This window comes from Rhinolophus sinicus, linkage group LG02 (assembly GCF_036562045.2).
Source record: "Rhinolophus sinicus isolate RSC01 linkage group LG02, ASM3656204v1, whole genome shotgun sequence".
NCBI classification, from domain to species: Eukaryota; Metazoa; Chordata; class Mammalia; order Chiroptera; family Rhinolophidae; genus Rhinolophus; species Rhinolophus sinicus.
In genome coordinates this window covers 9194768-9215434 of record NC_133752.1, presented here as the reverse complement: position 1 = coordinate 9215434, position 20667 = coordinate 9194768, and the positions used below count along the sequence as shown (strand labels likewise).

The window sequence follows — 20667 nt, the reverse complement described above, 5'->3', positions numbered from 1 at the left end:
TCTTTGTGGCCCGATTCTGCAGTTAGTTGTTTCTGCTAACTCTTACCTTCTTCATGGTGACTTATTTCTTCATTATTTCTTCTTTTATATGTTCATGGTGCTTGGAACATTTTCTGTGGAATTTTTCTGAGTCTGAATTTAAAGGGCGTTCTTTTAGAAGGATTTGTGTTTGCTGCTGACAGGGATCTAGGGGCACTGCCAACAGGGAACACTTTCAATTAAATTTTCATTTGAAGTTCTTTTGGGTCTTATAGGTAGTATAAATTTCTGGCCTACATGTGAATAAATACAGCTTCATGATTAGGAATTCACAGGAGAGACTTTTCTTATTTTCAATTCCATCCAGAGTCAAGGCTGGGATAGGTGGGATTCTTTCTGCAGGGCAGTATTTCCTAGTTTGCCCACTGATGATATCCTCCAGGAGTCCTAACTGGAGCTAAGCCTCTAATTCAGCCTTGCAGCTTGTTCTCACCCCTGTGCTCTCTCCTTCTCCAACAGCCTGTAGGTCATGAAACCCAGCTGTAGGCACCCTCAGAGAAAACACTATTTCAAACCCTCCCTCTTGTGGAATCTTGCTTTCTTGTTGTTTCCTGTCTCTTCGTATTTCAGCCATGATTTTAAAAATGTTTTAAGTATTTTACTCTTAAATGTCCTCTACTGGGAGAATTTTTCTGCACATCTATGCTACAGGGAATAGAAGTCTCTATTATGGTTTTCAATCAAAATCGATTAATAAAAAAAAGGAAATGAAATGTGGAACACAAGGTTTTTTTGTTTTTTCATGAACTTACATCTGCAAATAGATCTATCATTACCCTGTTCCTAAATTACTGTGTTAGTGACATATTAGCAGCAATCACTCCCTATACTATCCACTCTCCAAAGACAGTTATGGGTCACAGCACTCACTGAAGAGCATACGGCTTCTGTGCGTGTGATGTTGTGCCGAGTGAGATACTCTGCCCACAGAATGCTGCATGCATTTTTAATGGGCCAGTATGGATGTGCTTTGTGGTGATGGCCTGATGCTGTACATACTTAAATACTGGAAATCCCTGTTGCTTAATTTGAATTCAATAATGCTTATAGCATTAAGCATAATACTGAATAGTTATCTTGGTATAGTAGAAAGTGCATGAGTTCTGAAGTCAGAGGCCTTGATTCAAATCCTAGTGAAGTATTTGACAAGACATAATGAAAACATGTTCCTGTAAACCATTGTGAATGTGTAGACAATTTTCTAAATATTAATTTTCCAGCACCCAATATAATGTCCGGGATTGTTTGTTGAAAGAGTGAACTACAGATTATTATCCTCTCTGGTACCTTCAGACTCTTCTAAAGAACATTAAGTCTCCTGGTACTAAAAAAGTTTTAATCATTACTTTAATCACTAATAATCTTGATATAGTTACTTTCTTAAGTTGTGAAATACGGTAATTAAGATGGCAATATACTGAACTTTTAACACACTTTTAGCACCAGCCCTGATTAGCTATGAAATACTTACTGCTGTTGCTTGTGGGTTGTTGGGATAAGCATTAAGGAGTTCCTGAGGAGGGTTTAAAGGCTTGAGATAACGAGTGACAAAGACAGTCTTCCCGGTTATGTCGATCACTGTTGTAAGGCACTGACGATTTGGAAACTTTAAGGCACATTCAGCTTGAAACTTCTCTGTTGCTTGAAGCAATTTCTCATCTTCCTGAGAATCAAACTTCAAAAAGAAAGACTCCATGGAGTTTATATATGATTATAGGAGATACAGTAAAACTTGTTCCCATAGTCAACATGAACTAAACGTGTGCTCGGGAAGTAGGATTAAGTGACCCCTTACAACATTGTCATGCCCTGCTGTCCCTGCAGCTTTATTTAATTATATTTATAATCTAAAAATTAGATTCATGAAATACTTAAGATATATTGAACAGGATTGAAAGAAAGTAGTCAACAGGCAAGCAGCCATATAGAAACTCTTAGGTTAATAAGACAACCTATAAAATAAAACTATGATGTACTAATTTTGATTGATGAGACCAAACAATAGTGTTTTGTTTTGTTTTTACCAATCAAAGTTTTGTGTGTATTTTGATGTCCGTATTAGAAGACAGAGGGGCTTAGAAATCTAAAATCTCAAATGCAAAGCTTAAGCAACTCACGTTAAATGGATAACAAGTTTACGAACATATATGGGTGTGTTAAAAAGTTTTGGATCTATAATCAATGTAATAAATAATAGTAATGACTCACAAGGAAAAATGAAGCAGAACTAGAAACATTAAATGTTTAATAGTTATTTTAGGTGGTCCTTTGATCCAAAATGAGCTACCAAGTCCCAGACTTTTTAAAGTAGCTCAAAGCAGACGAAATAGAACACATTTCAATTTCCTTTAGTCATGTCATTTTTTCCTCCCTTAAGCCATTACTAGAAAATAGCATGAAAAAAAGCAGATATTTAAATGTTTTTTTGCAATATTTTTGTTGCTTAGTATAAAAATATATGCGTTGCTGCTTATATTTCAGAGGATTTCAGGACAAACTCAAATTTTTATTAGAAAAAATTTTTTAAGTAGAATTTAGATTCTAGGCAGTGCTTGAAAGTTTTTTGTTTTGTTTTTTTTTTGAGGATAAAAATGTGTCCAGCTATCCTATTCCCCTCATTCTCTGCTATCCCCCTCATCTCTCTTATTTTATTTTAGTATTGAAAATCACTGACATTTGATATGTTTATTTACTCTGTCTCCTCCATAGAGTAAGATTTCTGAAGTCAGGGATTTTGTTTTTATCTTGTTTTTTATCTCTAGTACCATGAATACCACCTGGCACATAGTGAGTTTTAACAAATATTATTGCGTGAACAAATGAGTGAATGGAAACTGTCCCATTACCTTTTATGACTTCCACTAGAATGGAGAATATCCTCATTACTCTTCGTTTCTTTTATACTGGAGCTGGACCATGGGTCCTGTTTCTAATTTGATTTCTGTACCCTGAGAAATTAGGGTAGCCATTGTGTGGGTGAGGTAGGACAGAGGCATCTCCAAACCCTCTATATTCTCGTGGGATGTCCCCTTGACATAGGACTCTTATCATCATCATCATTTAATCACCCACCACTCAGCATAGTGCCAAGACAGGGTAGCTATCTGATAGGTGTTATGATGAATATATAAATAAATGAAAAAGGTGAGTTTAAAAGGCTTTGGTATGGAGCCTGTGTCACAACCTCCTAGGGTAGAACTGTCAAGCCAGAAATGTAATTCTAGAAAGATGGACTCTTACTCAAACAAAGTGAAGACAAGTACCCAGTAAAATTCAGCCCTGTTTTCTTTAAACTCACTCATTTACTTTTCCATCCAATTATTTGAAAAATGTTGCTGAGAGTCTAAAAGGTTCCAGGCACTGTGGATAAATGAGTATGAAATAGTCCCCTGAAAGAATTTCTAATCTAGAGAAGAACATTAGTAAGCAAGCAGGTACTTAAAATACTTGACCAGAGATTCTGTGGGGATAAACACTGTGTGTGGGAGCCCTGAAGAGAGGCAGCCGTAGGCATGGCTCAGAAAGAACAGCAAACATCTTGACTCAGTACTATTGGCCTTCCATGTTGAAAAAAGTGTGTCGAAAACGTTTTCTACCACTTGGACCTAGATGTTCTGTTGTGTATTTTGACTCTGGAACCCGTGCTTCAAGAGAGCAGGGCCCATATTTGAATCATCCTGTGCTCCTCTGCACCAAGCATGTACAAGACAAACACTGAGTATCAGTGGTCATTAATACTTATTTAGGCCACTGGGATGCCATTTCATGGCGTGAAACAGTAATTTAAGGAGTAGTATGCTGTGTTGGTAATCTAAGAAGTGCCAACAAAAGCTCAGTACTAAAAGAATTTGGGTCATTTTATTATGAAACAAATTAAGGTGGAACTGACAAATCCACAACTTGATTCAACATGAAATTTGGAAGATTCTTAACTGGCTCGATTCTTTGACCTCTAAATTAATGTAAACATTTATAGGCAGGTGAATGAGTTTATACTCCCTTTGAATACCTAGATTGGGACAGCTCCACTCATCAGAAATAACTATCACAAACACACTGGCTCTGTAAGAAGCAGCTCATGGGTTTTATAGACTTGGAAAGAGTGGCAGCAGCTCCCAGCATGCAGTGACATTCAGACCTATGCCTTCCTAGATTCAAAGCTAAATAGGAATCTTTCTGACAAAATGAAATGGGCCAAAAGACAAAGCTGGACATTCTGCGGGGAACGGCAGACGTCTGTAGTTCATTGCTAAGGGATCACACATACATTAGGATCTGTAACGTGGCAGGAGACAAAAGCAGCTAATTAAAGCCTAATAATTATTGACTGATGAATGGTAAAACAAAATACTTGGTACCTTTTTAAGCATGTCACTCATCTCTCAGAAGCAAGAAGGAAAAAAGAAACAAGAGGAAGACTTTATTAACAGAAATAATCTATTTTTAAAAACTTGTTTTTACCAAGACAATGTAAAGTGGGGGATGTTAAAATCAGAGTTTTGGGAGTTGCTACTGATTTTTTTTAGAAAATTCCATGAGTAAATACCTTTAAGAAAATCATACGGTATGGTTCCGTATGGGATGATGGTGGAGGGAAGACTAACCCACTAATCCTGGAAGTTACTGTGAGTGGTAAAACGATGTCAGGTTTTGGTCCCTATTATTTTAGGGTGAGGGCTGCTCTTCCCTGAATAAGCTGTAGAGGCAGCACTGACAGGTGTTTTCTGCCCCTGTGTTTAGGGCGTCAGGGGCCTGTCAGCCCACATGCCTTCCTTATCAGAAAGTGTCAAAGAATCTGGGCTTACAGGCTCTTCTGGCCTCATTTTAGAAGTCTACGAGAAACGCTTCCTACGGCCACAATAGGGCGATGAGATGCCCCCAAACGCAGCCAACGGACAGCCCAGTTATCTGGCCTCAGGGAAAAAAAGGCTACAAGACTTGGAACTGCATTTCAGAGCCCTGCAGGTCTCTTAAAAATTCTGTAATAGAAGGCCAGTGCCTGTGAAATGTGCCAAGTGCCAAAGGGTCTGATTTCAGTCTTTCAGCCACAGTCACAACAAATCAGCTTTCACAAAGTTTGGAAGCTCACCTCCAGATGGAGTACTAGCTGACTGCTTTTTCTTATGTTCAGAATACACACAAATTGCAAAATCCTCTTTTGTCTGGGAACAGTTTTCTGTGTAAAACATGCTTGTTGACTTTCCCTTGAGTTTATACATGAAGGAAAACATTCCAAATAGCTTTCCCTTTCTAGAAATATTTCGAAATGCAATATATTCTAACGTGTTTTCTAGAGAACACATTTGTCACAACATTAGTGACAAAGGCTAGTGTATAAAATTAATTTGGATTTCAGATTTGTTTTTCCTATAATCCTTCATGTTCTCTGTAAATGCCTTGCAAATGGGAAATAAGGGTAGTATTTTCCTCCGTGAACCAAATTGTAATGCTGAGAAAGAAACAGAGGAATGTGCTCATTAAAAAAAAATCTCCATCTGAGTCTTAATTACAGTGGGTAAAGGGGCAGCATGATGACCTATTCAGTACAGCTCAGTACTTAACAACTCGGGCTTACATGAATGTAAGCTGCGAGGAATTTTTATCTGCTTTTCTAGGCTGCTGTATCCCCAGTGCCTAAAAATCACCTGTGACAGAAGGTGCTCAGTAAATATCTGCTGAATATGTATGATTTAATCAGGCAGACATTTAGTTGTTAGCTCTGCTGTTTACTGCCTGGGTGAAGCTGGGTAAGCTGAGCTTTGTTTTTCTCATCTCTGAACTGGAGACCCACCTTACGAGACAGCTGGGAGTATTAAAGGAGAGAGGACGTGTCAAATGTCTGACATAGTGCTCAGGACAGAGTCAAAACTCAGCACATGCTACTGCTGGTGATTATTATTACTGTTTGAGTTTATAATTAATTACGGAGGTCATGGTTGTATTTTCTCCCAAATCCAATGAGGGCAGTAAGCCTCAATGCCGCACCAGCATGGCGTATCCTCCCAACTGTGAAGGGTGGGAAACAGTTACTAACAAATGGGAGTTCTGGAAACTCTCTCTCTGTCTTTTTTTTTCTAGAGGTGTTCAAAATTAGAGTTCTTGTGCACAATTTATTTGTTTCAGTCCGAAGCCACTGAAATGAATCGAGGTGACCCTCGAAGGTCACCTAGCCTTACAATCCTGTGAATCGATTCAATAAAGAGCACGGCCAGGGATGTGAGGTCAGACATGAAAATGTATTTCAGCATGCTTGCCAAGAAATGTCAAGATAAAAGAGCAGTTTGCTTTTCTAGTTTGTCATATTTTGTCTTTTTCCCACTGAGAAAATTCTCCTTAAAGTGGAGCATGTTTGTATTTGCTTTGCCTAAAAGTTCAGATTGCTGATGGACCTAATTATTGGCTCAATGGAAATACAAACCCACACAGCTGTCCTCTTCATTCTGTCCAAACTGAAAGAGTAATAAGCAGACATAGAAGACAGTCTGCTTGTGCCGTGCAGTCCAACTTTACACAAGCATGACCTAGCAAGCATTTCTCATTTGTCATCAATGTCAGACACAAGTCCAAAGTGTACAGAGTTACCTTTTCTCGTACTGACTCCCCAGGAACCAGCTGAGGCTCGATGGTGATGAACAGGGTGATATAGGAGCCTTCACTTAGGCTTCGAACAGAGTCAAAACCCCGCTCAAGAATCACATTTCGCTCCTTACTGTAGCCCAGAAGAACTGGAGGAATATTTATTTTAAATGTCCCATCAATCTGTGAAGAACATACGACTTGGTAAACACCCTGGTCATTTTCCAACAGAAGTTCAAAGGCAAGTGTCAACTTCTCATCATCTGATGAATTCCATAAAGACTGCCCAGACTGGCATTCAGGGTCCACCTCATCTTTCTAGTCTGGTCCCCCTAAGCTCTCACAGAAAGGGCTCTCTATTTATTTCCCTGCCTTCTTTTCTTGATGTGGCAGAGTGTATCCTAGTCATGCAAGCTGACACTAACACTAGGTCGCCTGGGTTCAAATCCTGGATTGAATGCCAAGTGCCTCAGTTTACACCTTTGTAAAAAGGGGACAATAATAGTCCCTACTTTGTAAGGTAGCTGTGTGTGCTGAGTGCATGACTAGATGTAAAACACTAAGAAAAATGCCCTGGCATATGGTTAAGTGCTCAGCAAGTGCTGGCTAGCAGCCATGCCCCTTTTCTGGAATGCCCCAGCTTCCCATCTCCACCTTTCAGAATTGTAATGATTTTTCAAGGCTCAGGTCAGGTGTTAATTGCCTTCATGAATTATAATATTTTGTTATCTCCACCAGCCTCACACATAGTATGTTTCTTTCATTTGTTCCCCTGACACATTCTGCCAGACTTTGTGATTGTGTGCATAGTTATCATTTTCTAGGTAATTTCTCTCTGTGAGTAGAATCTGTATTTCACTCCCTTTTGTATCACCCTTCTCCAACATATAGCAGTGTTTTGTATACACAGCAGGTGCTCAATAAATGTGGACTGAATGGATTACAAGCCACTTGTATAAAATGACCTAGCTTATGCAGAGGTTCAAAAAGGCAGTACTTTTAACCATTGCATAGCCAGAGCATCAGTATTTTTATGAAGTCTGTCTAGTTACAGGCTTCAAATTATTATTTCAGTCTTTAGTGGCATGTGTGTCTCAGGAGAAATAGAGAAACAACATAAATTTTCAGTGACTATGCCTTACAGGGAGGAATTAAGTAAGCTGTTGCCTATTATCTTCCTTACACTGGTGGAGTTCCCCCAAAGCCTATAAGCAGGCAGATGAGAGGGTGCAGGGAGGACATAAAAACAATGCTATATAAAGTAGAGCTGAAAGAACAGCACGTCTACTCTGTAAAATAGGTAGGGACACAAGAGGGAACAGGCACTAGCTCTAAATATTTGAAGTGTAAGGACTCAAGACAGGGTTTCCCAACCTGTGTGCTGTTATATGTGGGGGCAGGTAATTCTTTGTTAGGGAAGCCTGTTCTGTGCATAGCAGGCTCTTTGTGGCTTCCCTGACCTCAAAACACTAGATGCCAGTTGCACCCCCACTAGTTGTGACAACCAAAAATGTCCCCAGACATTGCCAGGTGTCCCCTGTGGGTACATTTGAGAGCATGAGCTTTGGAGTCAGACAAAACTTTTAAATGACAAATATAATAACACCATCCTCAAAAGCAATATTGCAATGTAAACCAAAAAGCTGAATAGTTCTCTCTCTTATTACCAATCTCATTTTCCGGGGATAAGCAATAGAAGCGTGTTGGAAGTTGGTAAATTTGAATCCCCACTCTGTTGTGAGTTTTGGGACTTCACCTCTCTAGGCTTCTGTTTCTTCATCTATAAAGTGGGGTAATAATGCCTATTGGGTTGTTGTGAGGTTTATTTGATGTGACATGTAAACTAGCTAGTAATGGTATGTAATGTGCCCAACATAACTATAGTAATTCCTATTATTAGTACATTTCATTAATGTTTCTAGATTCCTCATTACTTCAAACATGATTCAAGGTAGCAGAGACTCAGTGAACTAAGACATTACTACTACTGAGTCGGGATTCTACTTGTTATGTGTAGCTCCAAACAGGATCTAAGAGTGGCAGTTAGGGGAGGCACAGATTACGGCACAGTTCATGGAAGGAATTTGCGACAGCACTATTGGAAAGACAGCAAATGACCTCGTGAGGCAGTGAGTTCCCTGTTTCTAGAGGCACCCAAGCCGAACTTAAACTCTCAGTGACTGTGCCTTTTGGGAGGAATGGACACTACCAGGATATAGTCAAGAAGTTCATTTACCGAGAAGGAGCTGGGGACCCTTCCAGGCGTGAAACTGAGCAACGGCAAATAACCTGGGCGATTTCATTAGTAACATGATATGCTTTAACAAAATTGAAAATCCATTCGAAGAGAGAAGTGTAAATTATTTTGACAAGCACGTCACTGCAATGTCACCTTTGCAGTTCCAAGGGGTCTTTGAAATTCCATCCAATCCAAGACTGGAGTTTTGGTCTTGGCTTTGCTGGAAACTCGACCCAGGCAGCGTTTGCTCTCTCTATACCTATCACATGGGGAATTAAACTGTTCCCTCTGTAGCTGTGTAAGATTAGCCACAGTCTGCAGCTCAAAGCCCCCTGTTGCCATGGACTTACTACTGGGATGTTAGAGCCATTTCAGAGTCTTTAACTGGAGGTGAGAAGTCACTCAGGAGGTGCTCAGTTAACCTAATGGATCGCCTTAAGCAAAATCGGTAAATTCTGAAGAAGGGGGTCTCAGTTGAGCGAGTCTCTACTAACCATTTTTCATGTTTGAAATAGTGAGGACTCTAGAAACATTCAGGAAATGCACTTGATTAAATGGGCCGTCAAGTGTCCTGTTTTCTTTGAACGACTTCCAGGCATCTACCCACGCCTCTTCTGTCACTTTGACAAGTTTCTACTTTGTCCCACCTTCTCCTTCACTTCTATTTAAATGTTTAAAACAATTCTCAGATTGGAACAGTCATACATTAACTATGAACTTTAAGGAAGACAGATGTTTAATAAGTTGTGCAAATAGGACAGAAAGTGAATTGCTTTATATACAGTAGTTTTTAATCTTTCCAACGGCGGCTTTCACAGAGGTTCTCTCAGTGTGGATGTTCTATACCCACCAAGAAAACTTTAACAGGAAAAATGGATAGAGCACTTCCCTGTTCCCATGGAATTCTGACTTGAGATGCTTACCCTTGCTTGGAAATATATCGTGCTAAATGGAATTTTCACACATCCCAACCAGTGTCTCTCAATACGAGTGTGGATTCCACTTCCTCTTTCCCGGTCATCCTAAAGGAGGGGTGGGTAGTGATAATTGTTTAAGAACTCCAGACATTTATTTAATTGATTTGGCAGCAGGAAAGCAGCAGGATTTTAACTGAAAGCATGTGGGCTGAGGCTAGACACACCTAAGTCACATTCTGGTTCACTTAATGGTTCTATGACCCAAGAAAAGTCTTAAGCTCAGTGTTCTCCTTAATAAATTAAAGTTTAACAATTTACATCATAGGGTTATTTTAGAATTAAATAAGACAGTGTATGAAAAGCACCTAGTACAATTCCTGGAACACAGCAGATACTCAGTTGAAAGTTAAAAAAGCTAGTTCTTTTCCTCCCTCCTTCCTTTCCCCATTTATACATGTCAAGTGTCAAACATTTCAAATACAAGAAAGATGGAAAATACAGACATCTTCCTCAAAACTGTGAACTTACCTCTAAGACATCATATAGTACTTCGTCAAAAATGTTAATGAACACGTCATCTTTCACTGACTGCAAACTGGTTGTGCTGTAGTCCCCGTGAGGGGCCCTGCAAATGGCACATGTGACCCGGGACCATGAAATGGGCAAAATAGAAATAATGAGCACTCAAACGTCAAGACTGGAAAAATGCTCAAACATGAGCATGGATGTTCACGGATTTATCTTGTCCGGGGATGGATACTATAGCATAACGCCTACACCCAATGGAAAGGGCACTAGACTGGAGGCTCCATGCAGAGAGTAAACCCTCTGTCTGCTCTCTGGTGGCTCGTCCTGGTGAGTCTCACATCCACTTCCTACCCATCCCCCATGGGGAGCTTTGCAAGGAGCCCACTGCCCAGGGCTGAACTGCCTCATTGGACGGGCCATGTATAAGGTCTCCAGCTGACACGGGTGCTGGTACGTGGACTTCCCAAGCAAGTGACCTCCAGAACATGCTCTCCAGCAGACCATTCCCCAGTCATAAATCTCCTGTTGTTATGTGGCTGGTTGACTGCTTCCTGCTCCCACCTACTTACCGTAGATAAATAAAGCAGTGCAGGGTGAGGTTCATCTGCTGTGACATAAACTGCTCTGAGTCCAGCCAGGCTGGCCCAACCAGGCTGCCCCATGGCATGGCTGGAGACCGGGCTACTGTGTGTATTTTGTTCAGCATTTGCCTTGAAATTTTCTCATTCTTTTTGCCTGTACCATGTATAACAGTGGTGTCTGACCCTCTCTTTTGACTTAACTAGTTCTTCTAAACCTTGCTGTGTCTCTCATTTACTATTTAACCTTAAGCAAGTCACCTTCCATCTTTAGTTTTAGTTTGTTTTCTATAAAAGTAGAGCGCTGGACTAGATAATTTCTAAGGTTGCTTCAAGATATGAAATAATGAGTCTTAAATATCTAAAATTACTTTAAAAATTTTTAAATGCCTATGTATTTCTGGTGAGGGAAAAGCATAATTTATGGGAATGAAGAAGTTTCAAATTTACTTGAAGCTTCCAGAGTGGGGAGATAAGGAAGAAAGGAAAAGCAGTGTAAGGGATATGGGGGGAAGGGAGTGGGAAGATGGGCTTATCAGTGGCCAGAGCCTGGAGAAGAGTGTGGTGTCCCAACAATGAACCTGAGTTTCAAAAGTTAGCCATTTTCCCACTTTATTCTTGATGGGAGTCAGTTACGGTACAAGACAGAAAAATGGGAGTTGGTGTCAGGACTCCTGGCTCTTACTCCAGCTCACTAGCTCCACAAGCTTTCACCATAGGTGTTTCCCCCAAGCTCCATTTCCTTCACATTTCTTCAAAATATCTTATCGTTCTTTAAAGAGGAAAATATGCTTACCTAAACGGAAGTTCAAGTTCTTCATTCCAGCTGGGGTTTGGTCCTTCAGCCGTAGTTGTATGGCAGATTGTTCGTTGAAAAGAAACTTCTACGAAAGGACGTACTAAAACCTTAAAATCAAGAGCAAATTGTAAGAGTCCAAAGTGGTTGAATTATTTTGCTCTTAGCAGAAAATGCATTTACTAAATAGTGTGTTTCCAAAGCAAATGAAGCAGAAAACAGACTAGGAAGTTTCTAGGCAATTCTTAAAAACATAAAGGGTAAGATGCTAAGCAGAGACCCAGCGTGTGGGTTATTTCACCTGGCCGACGGGGTAGTCAACACTGTGGGACGGGCTGTGTGTTGCCGGGGAAGCAGCATGCTTTTCGCTGAAAGTCCTTGAAGATCTTGATGGCTGCTGGAATTTGCTAGAAGGGAAAATGTATGAAAGAAATAAATGACAAGGAGAGCCTTGTCATATATATTGAGCAGATGGTTTTTCCAAAGATGTATGGCTCTGGTGGCTTTGGTAACAAACATTCTCTCTAAACTTGTTGACACTTCAGAAGGCTTTTAGTGTTCTCTAGTCATCTCCAATCACCTAGTGAATTATTAGAGACTCCCCAGCTTCTCTCCCTGCACCCACATGTGTGGCTGAGAACAGAGGAAAGAGTCCTCTTCTCTCTCCTCCTCTCCTAGGGGGTGTCGCATGCCTTTCCCTCCATAAATGAGAGCCTCAGGCCCTCTCAGGTAGCGGAATCCTAAGCTTCCTGACCAGCCTGCCCTGTCTCCATCCAATTCCTCTCCTCCTATATTTTCTATGAACATTCATTCTCTAGGGTTGAGCCCAAAACTATTCCCCACTTTCAGGAACTGACCCTGGTGACCCTGCCTCTGGCTGTAGGTGATTAGACCATAGATTAACACCTCACCCAAGTTAGGACCTTCAGATTCTCCTCTGAGAAGCTGACGCTTGGTGGGTGGTACCTGGGCAGGATGGACCACTTCCATCACATGGAGAAGAATGAACCAAACCCATAGAGGGAACAAGTGAGAGGGACAATGGGACCTTAGAAGAACCATCTTAATCTTTACAGTCGACAGTGTACTTCAGCTGTACTTCTTATCCTTGAGTTGTATGAGATAGTCCCCATAAATCCCCTCTTTAGCCTAAATTGACTAAATTGGTTCGGTTACTTGCAACCAATAGAGCTTTGACTTTGGCAAGAATGCCTGGCCCCCACAGAACAACTGTTAAAAACAGGAGTGGACATGCTATAAAGAAGTGATCAATGTGGCCATGATCCTGGCTGCCCGGAGGGCCCTCACCTTGCTGCTGGCTTCCTCACGGGAATGTCATAAGCCCGGATAATGTTCACCAGCAGCTTTATGTCTCCATCGGACAGGTTCTGGGCTGTCACCTTCTTCCGACCTTTCCTCCTTGGCCTCAGTGGTCGCTTTTGTTCTGCCAGCTTGAAAAGGCTTAGGCCCAAAATGCTAATGATTACAGAATAGGATTAGGACTCTAAGGAAAAGAAAGGTCTGGAAAGTCATGAGACAACTGCTTAAACTGTGCCCCAAGGCTCCTGAAAAACTCTTGTCTTTTTAAGGAGGGTGGAAATCGGCAAGAAATTCTCCCAAGATGGGGGAGATCCTACTGTACGGATTATTGAAATTGATTTTAGCTGCTACTGATTAGAGAAAGGAGAGTGTTCTCGCCCCTCCCTGCATTTCCCACCTTCTCTGCCTGGCTTACCCCCATCCTCTTAAACATGCCCTGTCTGTCCCTTTGCTTGTGCCAGTCCCTGTACATGCAGGGCTTCCCTCCACCTTCCTCATCTGCCTACTTGGTTGCAGTGTTCCCTACCCCCAGCGCAGTATCTCGCCTTCCCCAGAGGCCTAGCCACATCAGCTAGCAGGGGTCCCTCTCCTGAGCTCCCAGAGCACTTACTAGCCCTATTCTCATGGCAGTTGATGTTTACCGCCTCTCCAGGTGCTTCCTGGGGGACCTTACTCTCTGGAGTTACACAAGACTGGGTGTGAATCCTGGCTCCACTCTTTGACCTTGAGCAATTTATTTCACTCCTTTAAGCCTCTGTTTCATCATCTGTATAGTGGGGATAATCACAGGTACCTCCTAGGTTGTCGAGAGGATTAAGTGAGGTGCGTGCAAGGTGCCCTGGCATGTCTAGTGCTTTGTAGATGTGAAATGGTCACTGTTGGGATGATAACAATGAATACAATGCCAGTGATTATGCTGCTGGACGAGGCGGAGGTGGAGACAGGAGGAAGAGGGGGGAGAAGGAGCAGGAGGAGTCTTCCCTCATCTCTCCCCACCTCTCCCTGAGATGATGTCAAATAAACACTTCCTGGAAGATGAAAGCAGCAGGTCAGTGACTCATGGGAGACGAGGCCATGGAGCAAATAATTAAATTCTGGCCCAGGGACGAAACAGAAACACAGAAGTGATTTTGTATCTGGAAGCTGACATGACTGACTATGCCAAACAACACAGAACAAAGCCAGTGGTGCCCAGGCAGCCTCAGGCTGCAACGCTCATACTTCCTGCTTCCCGGTTATCTGAGCCAGCCAAGTGGCCTGCTTGACTGGAGCCCTGTCTCCAGGAGGCACATGCCAGCTGGGGACATGCCAGCTCCCCAAGGACTTCCAGGAGCTGCTGCTCCTGCTCGTTCTCAGGGTCTTCTGTCTCCCACAGAATAGCAACCATTTTTCCGCACCTTTGTGAATCAAGTAGAGTGCTAGCTGCCCTACATGTACTAGTTCTAATCCTTACAGGTACACTGTTTACCCCATTTTGTATATGAAGAAACAGGAGGCTCTGAGAGGTGACATGCTTTGCCGAAGGCTCCTGAGTAGGGGGACGGGGAGCTGAGGTTCACTCTCAGATCGCTGACTTCTCAGCCCATCTTCTTCTTCTTCTTTAATATTTATGCATAGTTTTTATTAACTCTTTTAAACCAAGAACAATCCCGTTACATGTTAACATAATCTAAAACTATGAAAAATAACTATCCTTTCCAAAGCAAAAAAGACTAAGAAGAGTGACATTGTTTTACATTATTTGCAAATCTCTTTTTGCATGTGTGATTTATTATCTACATTTTATCATTTAAATTTATTTTTATGATATAATTGACATTGTGTAAGTTTAAGGTGAACAGCATGTTGGTTTGATATACTTATGTATTATAATATGATTACCACCATGATATTGGCTGACACCTGTGTCGTATCACATAATTATTGCTTTTTTGTGTTGAGAACATTTAAAATCTAGTCTCTTAGTAACTTAGAAGTTTATCATACAGAATCATTGACTATATCACTATGTTGTACATTAGATCACCAGGACTTACTTATCTACTAGTTGCAAATTTGTAACTTGAATAACATCTCCCGCATTCCCCTAGTGCCCAGCCTCTGGAAACCACCATTCTACTTTCTGTCTCTACAAGTGTGGCTTCTGTAGATTCCACATGTAAGTGAGATCATATGGTATTTATCTTTCTCTGTCTGACTTATTTCATTTAGCATAATGCCCTCAAGATCCCTTCATGTTGTCGCAAATTACAGCTCATCTTCATCGTCAGTTTGCCAGGACACCGACCCAAACTTTGGGACCTCAGAGAGACAGATACCTTTGCCAGGGGCTCATAACATGGCGCATCCCGTCCATGGTCAATACTTCTTCCCTCCCCCAGAGATGGCTCCTCTCCTAAGACTTTGCCGCCCTCGTAGCAATCAGCTATAGGAACATCTTGGTGGTTGGGGCCATTAAATACAGAAACATCTTAGTTTAAAGCCAAGAACAAATTGAAATTAAAAGAAGAAAGAACATACCCCGAGCCTTCAGAACTTAATGCAGAAAGTAAAGCAGAAAAAAAGAAAAAGAAAGGAAAGAAATGGAAAGAACAGCATGAAAAATCACCATCTATTCTCTAAGTGTAATTTTCATGACTGAAAAAAGCATTCATTGACTGGACTCTGGACCTGGAATAGAGAAGCTCTGCCTGTAGCGTGTGGGCACAGCCTGGATTCTGCACATGCAGGGAGGCAAAGTGAAAGGCAGGGGCTGCCCCGCATAGCACAATCTCTTGTCTCCTCTCCAACTTGATGGTGGAGAGGAAGTACACGCATGAGAAATAACCTTTTCATGAGACCAGGAGACTTAATCACAGAAAGACTCATGAGGTGAACGGACTGCACAAGACCACCAATATAGAAAGTTATCTTTTATGCATCCGCCCCCGGTTGAGACAATTTGAAGATTTTTCTAAATGATAGGGAGACAATCAAGCAAATACAGTTAATTTCCCACTTCTATGTAAATATCCATTTTTCTCAGCCACCCTTGCCTCTCACCTAACACCCCACAGCTCTCTGCCTCCCAGCTGTGGGCCTGGAACCTGGCCACCACTGCCACCAGAACCTCAGGGGCCAGTTCTCAGCCATCCCATCCCCACCCCCACTGCCCTGTGACAGGAGAGTAAGGGAAAGTCTGGCACTTGGAGATGATGAAAACGGGAAGAGTATGTACAGGAGGGAAATGCTGTCAAACTCAGTTGGGTTGGAAGGAGGAGATGGCAAAGGCTGGTAAAGCTGACTTGGCAGTAGTGGGAGGTGAGATGGATCTTCTGGAAGGCGAAGGGGGGATCACATGTGACTATTTCTAACAGAGACCCCCTTAACTCGTATAATCAGGAGGCATTAATCAAGTTTCACCACTTCCCAGAATTATTCAGGGCCCCAATGCATACCAACAATGAAATTTGTAATGTAATGCAATATTTTTGTAAGAAATAATGAAAGGTTTTTTTTTTTTTACCTGATATTGGGCACTTCTTCTTCTACTATCAAATCCGCAAGAAGAAAATGGTGTTTTGCAATTAGGAAACGATTTACCACTGATTCTCGAACCTGGGGAAAGAAAGAAGTTTAATCTAAAATGTTCTTGTTCTCTGAACTTCGCAGTTCACTCCCTAACATTTTCTGAGTCTGCACCCTGTGTTACCTTAGTTCAGTCCCTACCAGCCCGCCTTCAGTTTTCTCAGGGGCACTGACCTCTTCCTACTATAAATCATCCAGCTTTGCCCACTAGCCCAAGCTCCTAAGGCAGAGGTTTTCTTTTTTGTTCACTGCTATATTCTCAGGACCGGGAAAAGTTCCTGACACAAGATAGTAAAATTTTGCTGAATGAATGAATGAACAAAACACAGGACCAGTCTCAAAGCACAAACAATTCAAAAGTGATTCTTAAGTTCTTCCCCTATTCAGACTGATTTACCCTCCTAAATATTCTTTAAGTAGAGGGCCTCTTAAATGTCAGAGATTGGGTTTTTATACATTAGCCACAGGGTAGATCAACTGGATGGGAAAAATGTACTGTAGTCACTGTAGTGTGTCTTATAAGTTAAATCTATTTAAGGAAGGAAGGAAGAGAGGGAGGGAGGAAGGAAAAAGAACATTTCAACTTTCTATTGCCTAAGGGCAGTAGTATGTGGTTTATAAAACATTTTTATTACAAAGGAAAAATGATGCAAACATTCAAATAGAAAAAAATCGTGTTAGAAATGGAGTCTCTTGTAATCATACCCCACGTAAAATAACCACTGATAATGAGATACATCCTAGTGTTTTCACAAGTTCAAAAGATGAAGATAGCTGTTAGTCAATTTCATGTCTGTAATGATGAAAATAAGTCTACAAGGGTGAGGTATCACATAGAAATGCAAAGGAATAGAAACCTCCGATCTCCTGTTTTAGGATGCTGGCTTCTTTCCCCTACAAAGACTGTTCAAAATGCTTTTCCTTACCTGTTGGAGGTACTTGGCTACTATGGCCCTATGGGTATCTATGTGGTCCTTGGTTTCAATTACATTTCTGTCTCGTAACCGTTTTTCATAGTCCTAAAATTGAAAAGGAGTAAGTTTATGACTTTAAAGTACTAGTGCTCTCTCTTGTTCTTCTTGAGACTAGAGAATTTATCACATGTGGTTTAAGTCATAAATTGTGGTTCTAAATGTTTCCCCCAACTTCCTCTTAACTTTTAGTTCAGAATTGATCTTTGATGCAGTATCCAGGATTTGGAGTCAGTTGGTTGACTGCTGTGTATGTGGAAGAGAAAGCTGTAACTACAATTTGAAGTGTTCATGCAGGAAGAACTAGAGGTCACACAGATAACAGTCGCTGTAGTTCGAGATCCTAAGCTCCCCACACAACTTAACCAAAGCCTCTGCTTAATTTGTGCCTTTTCTATCTTAAGTAAAGCAATGACAAAATAGCAAATAGCATCTGAGTGTAGCTGACGCGGTTACCTACTTGTGGGAAAGTAGTGGGTACTTTTGCTTTGTCTGCTTAGGCTGCTACATTTTCCTCTCTTTTTTCATGAGGAAACTTCCATGTGGGCTCCAGAAGCTGCCATGTCCTCCTTCAGTCCTTCTCTGGTCACATTGAAAGCTCAGGGTGGCCCCTAACCCAGGCTGTGTGATTCAAGAGCTGGTCCCAAGATTTTTAAACTTGGGACAAGAGGATGCATCTCTCCTTCCTGACCAAAACTACTGGATATGAAGTTGGACAATGTTGGTCATTCTGTGGCCAAGTATAGAAAATCTGTTGACAGTAGGGGACAGTGAAGCCACCAGAGCAAGGGGAGCCCAGACAGGATGGAGAAGGGTCCTGGCAGCATCCAGGTCTTGGATCAAAGTGTCCTTGAGGCACAGGTGAATTCCTGCCATTCATGTGTCTTTAGATATTTAACCCCATTTGGGATTTCATCATCCAGGAAACTCTTGGTGCCTGAGCTAGTTTAAATTGGGTTATCACTTACAATCACAAGTCCAAACAATGCGAAGAAGAACCAAGTAGCCAAAACTATTCTCCAAGAATAGTTTCTGCATGAAAAATCCTACTGGTTCTAATTTCTAATGGCTCTCACTTACCTCATCAAACACAAACTCACCTGTCTGGATTCACTGGCTTGCCCTACCTACACAGGCCTACCACCTGTAACTCCTCAGATCCCTCCTCACCCCCCCCCCCCAGCCCTGTTCCCCACTTCTTTCCAACCCACCCATCCCTAGGCTATTCAGATCCTACCCATTAGCTTTCCCGGTAGTGATCACAACGGTGTTTGGTGCTCAGCAAGTACTTACTGGGGTAAAATGGCATTGGATTCCTGACTAAGGCAGGATAATTTGCATGTTAACGCTTAAGATATTTTTCAGCCTACAATTCTACTTTTTCTTAGTTTATATGTTGTTCATGATATCGAGACAAGGAGATTATTTAAACATTGGATTCAAGAAAAATAATGCAAAGGTTAAATAAAGTGTTACAAAAGACAAACCAGTATTGCTACTGAGAATATAGCATCAACACCAAAACTCAAATGGAGCGGTATTCCAAATAGCACAACAGATGTTTTATTAATTCCTCGACAGCCATTTCTTACCTGGAATACCTTTTCCATAATTTCTCGGTCATATGCTGGAATTTGCTTATAATTTCGGAATTCTGGCACTTCTTGGCTTCTAAGATGAAGAAGTCGGAATCGTTTGGATCTATTTAATTCCTCGTCTGAAACAAAGTTAAATTCCTGTTGCAGCTGTTCCAGTCGAAAGAAATCAGGGACATAGGATTCACCACTGGTGGCAACCTATAAAAACCAGAAAATGAGAAACTAGACGACGGGCAGATTTCATCCAAAGAAACCTGGCACTGAGCTTTTGGGAATGGAAGCTTAACAGTTGTAGATCGAGAGACTTGAAATGTCCCAGATTTCATTTAAAGACAAAGTACATTAAAATTTAATAGTAGCAAGGCAGATGCTGTTATACTCATTTAGTAGCTATAAAATGTACCACAAATCTTTTTTTCCAAAAAAATAAAAATTATAAGGCTCATTTTTGGTATGCATGTTCCCCTAATAGTTGTTATGAAGATCTACAGACTGAAAAATGAGTTATATCAGTGTATTACTAGGTGCCTTGTAAATAAGATAATTCATATGCACAGTGTATATAAAATGTATGTGTTTTAAATATATTTAAAAATATTTTAAAATACAATCTTTTACTATATTTATGCACATAAGTAGATAAAGGCCCCGGAGTCAGCTGATCAGCATCACTTAGCTCGATGGCCACGGGCTCCTGCATTTAAGCAGCACCTCATGGCCTTGGTCACTGAGAAAAATGAGCCAGAGATGGATCTGGGCGCCAACATCCAATGCCTTTGAACCCTCGCACAGAAAAGACAGCTTCAGTGCCACTGAGAGGCCGAGAAGATGTGGGCTGCACTCTGCCCAGATGCCTGCTAGCTCCTCTGCTGGGCGTTTTCCAGCTGTGACCTCCTCCTGGGCAGAACGAAGGCCAGACAGCAGAGATTTGTTGGGGCTCTGTGATGGGAAAGCTGATCCTGCTGTGAAAATCCTGGTTCACAGAGACCAGTCAGGAAGGCAATCCCTGTGTTTCGTCCTTTCATGGGAGGCAAAGTTACAAAGGAAAATGGAGGTGGCACTGTGTTACTGCTGATTTAAAGATAGCAATGCAAATGCGATTTGAAAACTTTACAAGGAATAGACTACACTTTAGGTAATATGACCTGTTCTTTCTAATATTTCTCTATCCACACTAAAAGTGTCATGTTGGAAGGAGTTTATAAAGACAAAAGTCAGAAGCTTGCTTTGGGACTTAACCTGAGAAAGACCAGGGGAGAAATGCAAATTTTCATCCTCCTGGCAGTTACCTTACTGCTGCACTTCTACTAATAAACATGGTCAGAGACTGTGTTGCTGGATCATCTACTTATTTATTATATTTTTGTGGGAATTATGATATTGGGAGTAAAAACATTTGTATTTGATACCAAGAAAAATCATTTACTGACTAATGATCCATTTTATTTATAAATTCACTGAAGAATTTTGAATGTAATGAGAGATACAAGCAACTTTCATAAATACTTAAATGAAACCTAAATGATAATCAAATTAAT

General features: G+C 41.2%; 1 protein-coding gene across 8 annotated transcripts in view; it reads right to left on the bottom strand.

Moving 5' to 3' along the window:
* CC2D2A (coiled-coil and C2 domain containing 2A) overlaps nt 1–20667 on the bottom strand; it is a 112035-nt gene that overhangs the window by 21456 nt on the left and 69912 nt on the right. For 7 of the 8 annotated variants that reach the window (XM_074321527.1, XM_074321564.1, XM_074321540.1 and 4 more), the window contains 11 exons: nt 19124–19327; nt 17487–17579; nt 16499–16590; nt 12982–13149; nt 11975–12080; nt 11674–11783; nt 10300–10396; nt 9778–9876; nt 6622–6798; nt 4398–4418; nt 1511–1714 (listed from right to left, as the gene is read on the bottom strand). In XM_074321527.1, coding sequence (XP_074177628.1) covers nt 1511–1714; nt 4398–4418; nt 6622–6798; nt 9778–9876; nt 10300–10396; nt 11674–11783; nt 11975–12080; nt 12982–13149; nt 16499–16590; nt 17487–17579; nt 19124–19327 — 1371 coding nt within the window. The remainder of the gene's footprint in view (nt 1–1510; nt 1715–4397; nt 4419–6621; nt 6799–9777; nt 9877–10299; nt 10397–11673; nt 11784–11974; nt 12081–12981; nt 13150–16498; nt 16591–17486; nt 17580–19123; nt 19328–20667) is intronic. The other variant, XM_019740860.2, reaches the window with a different exon arrangement.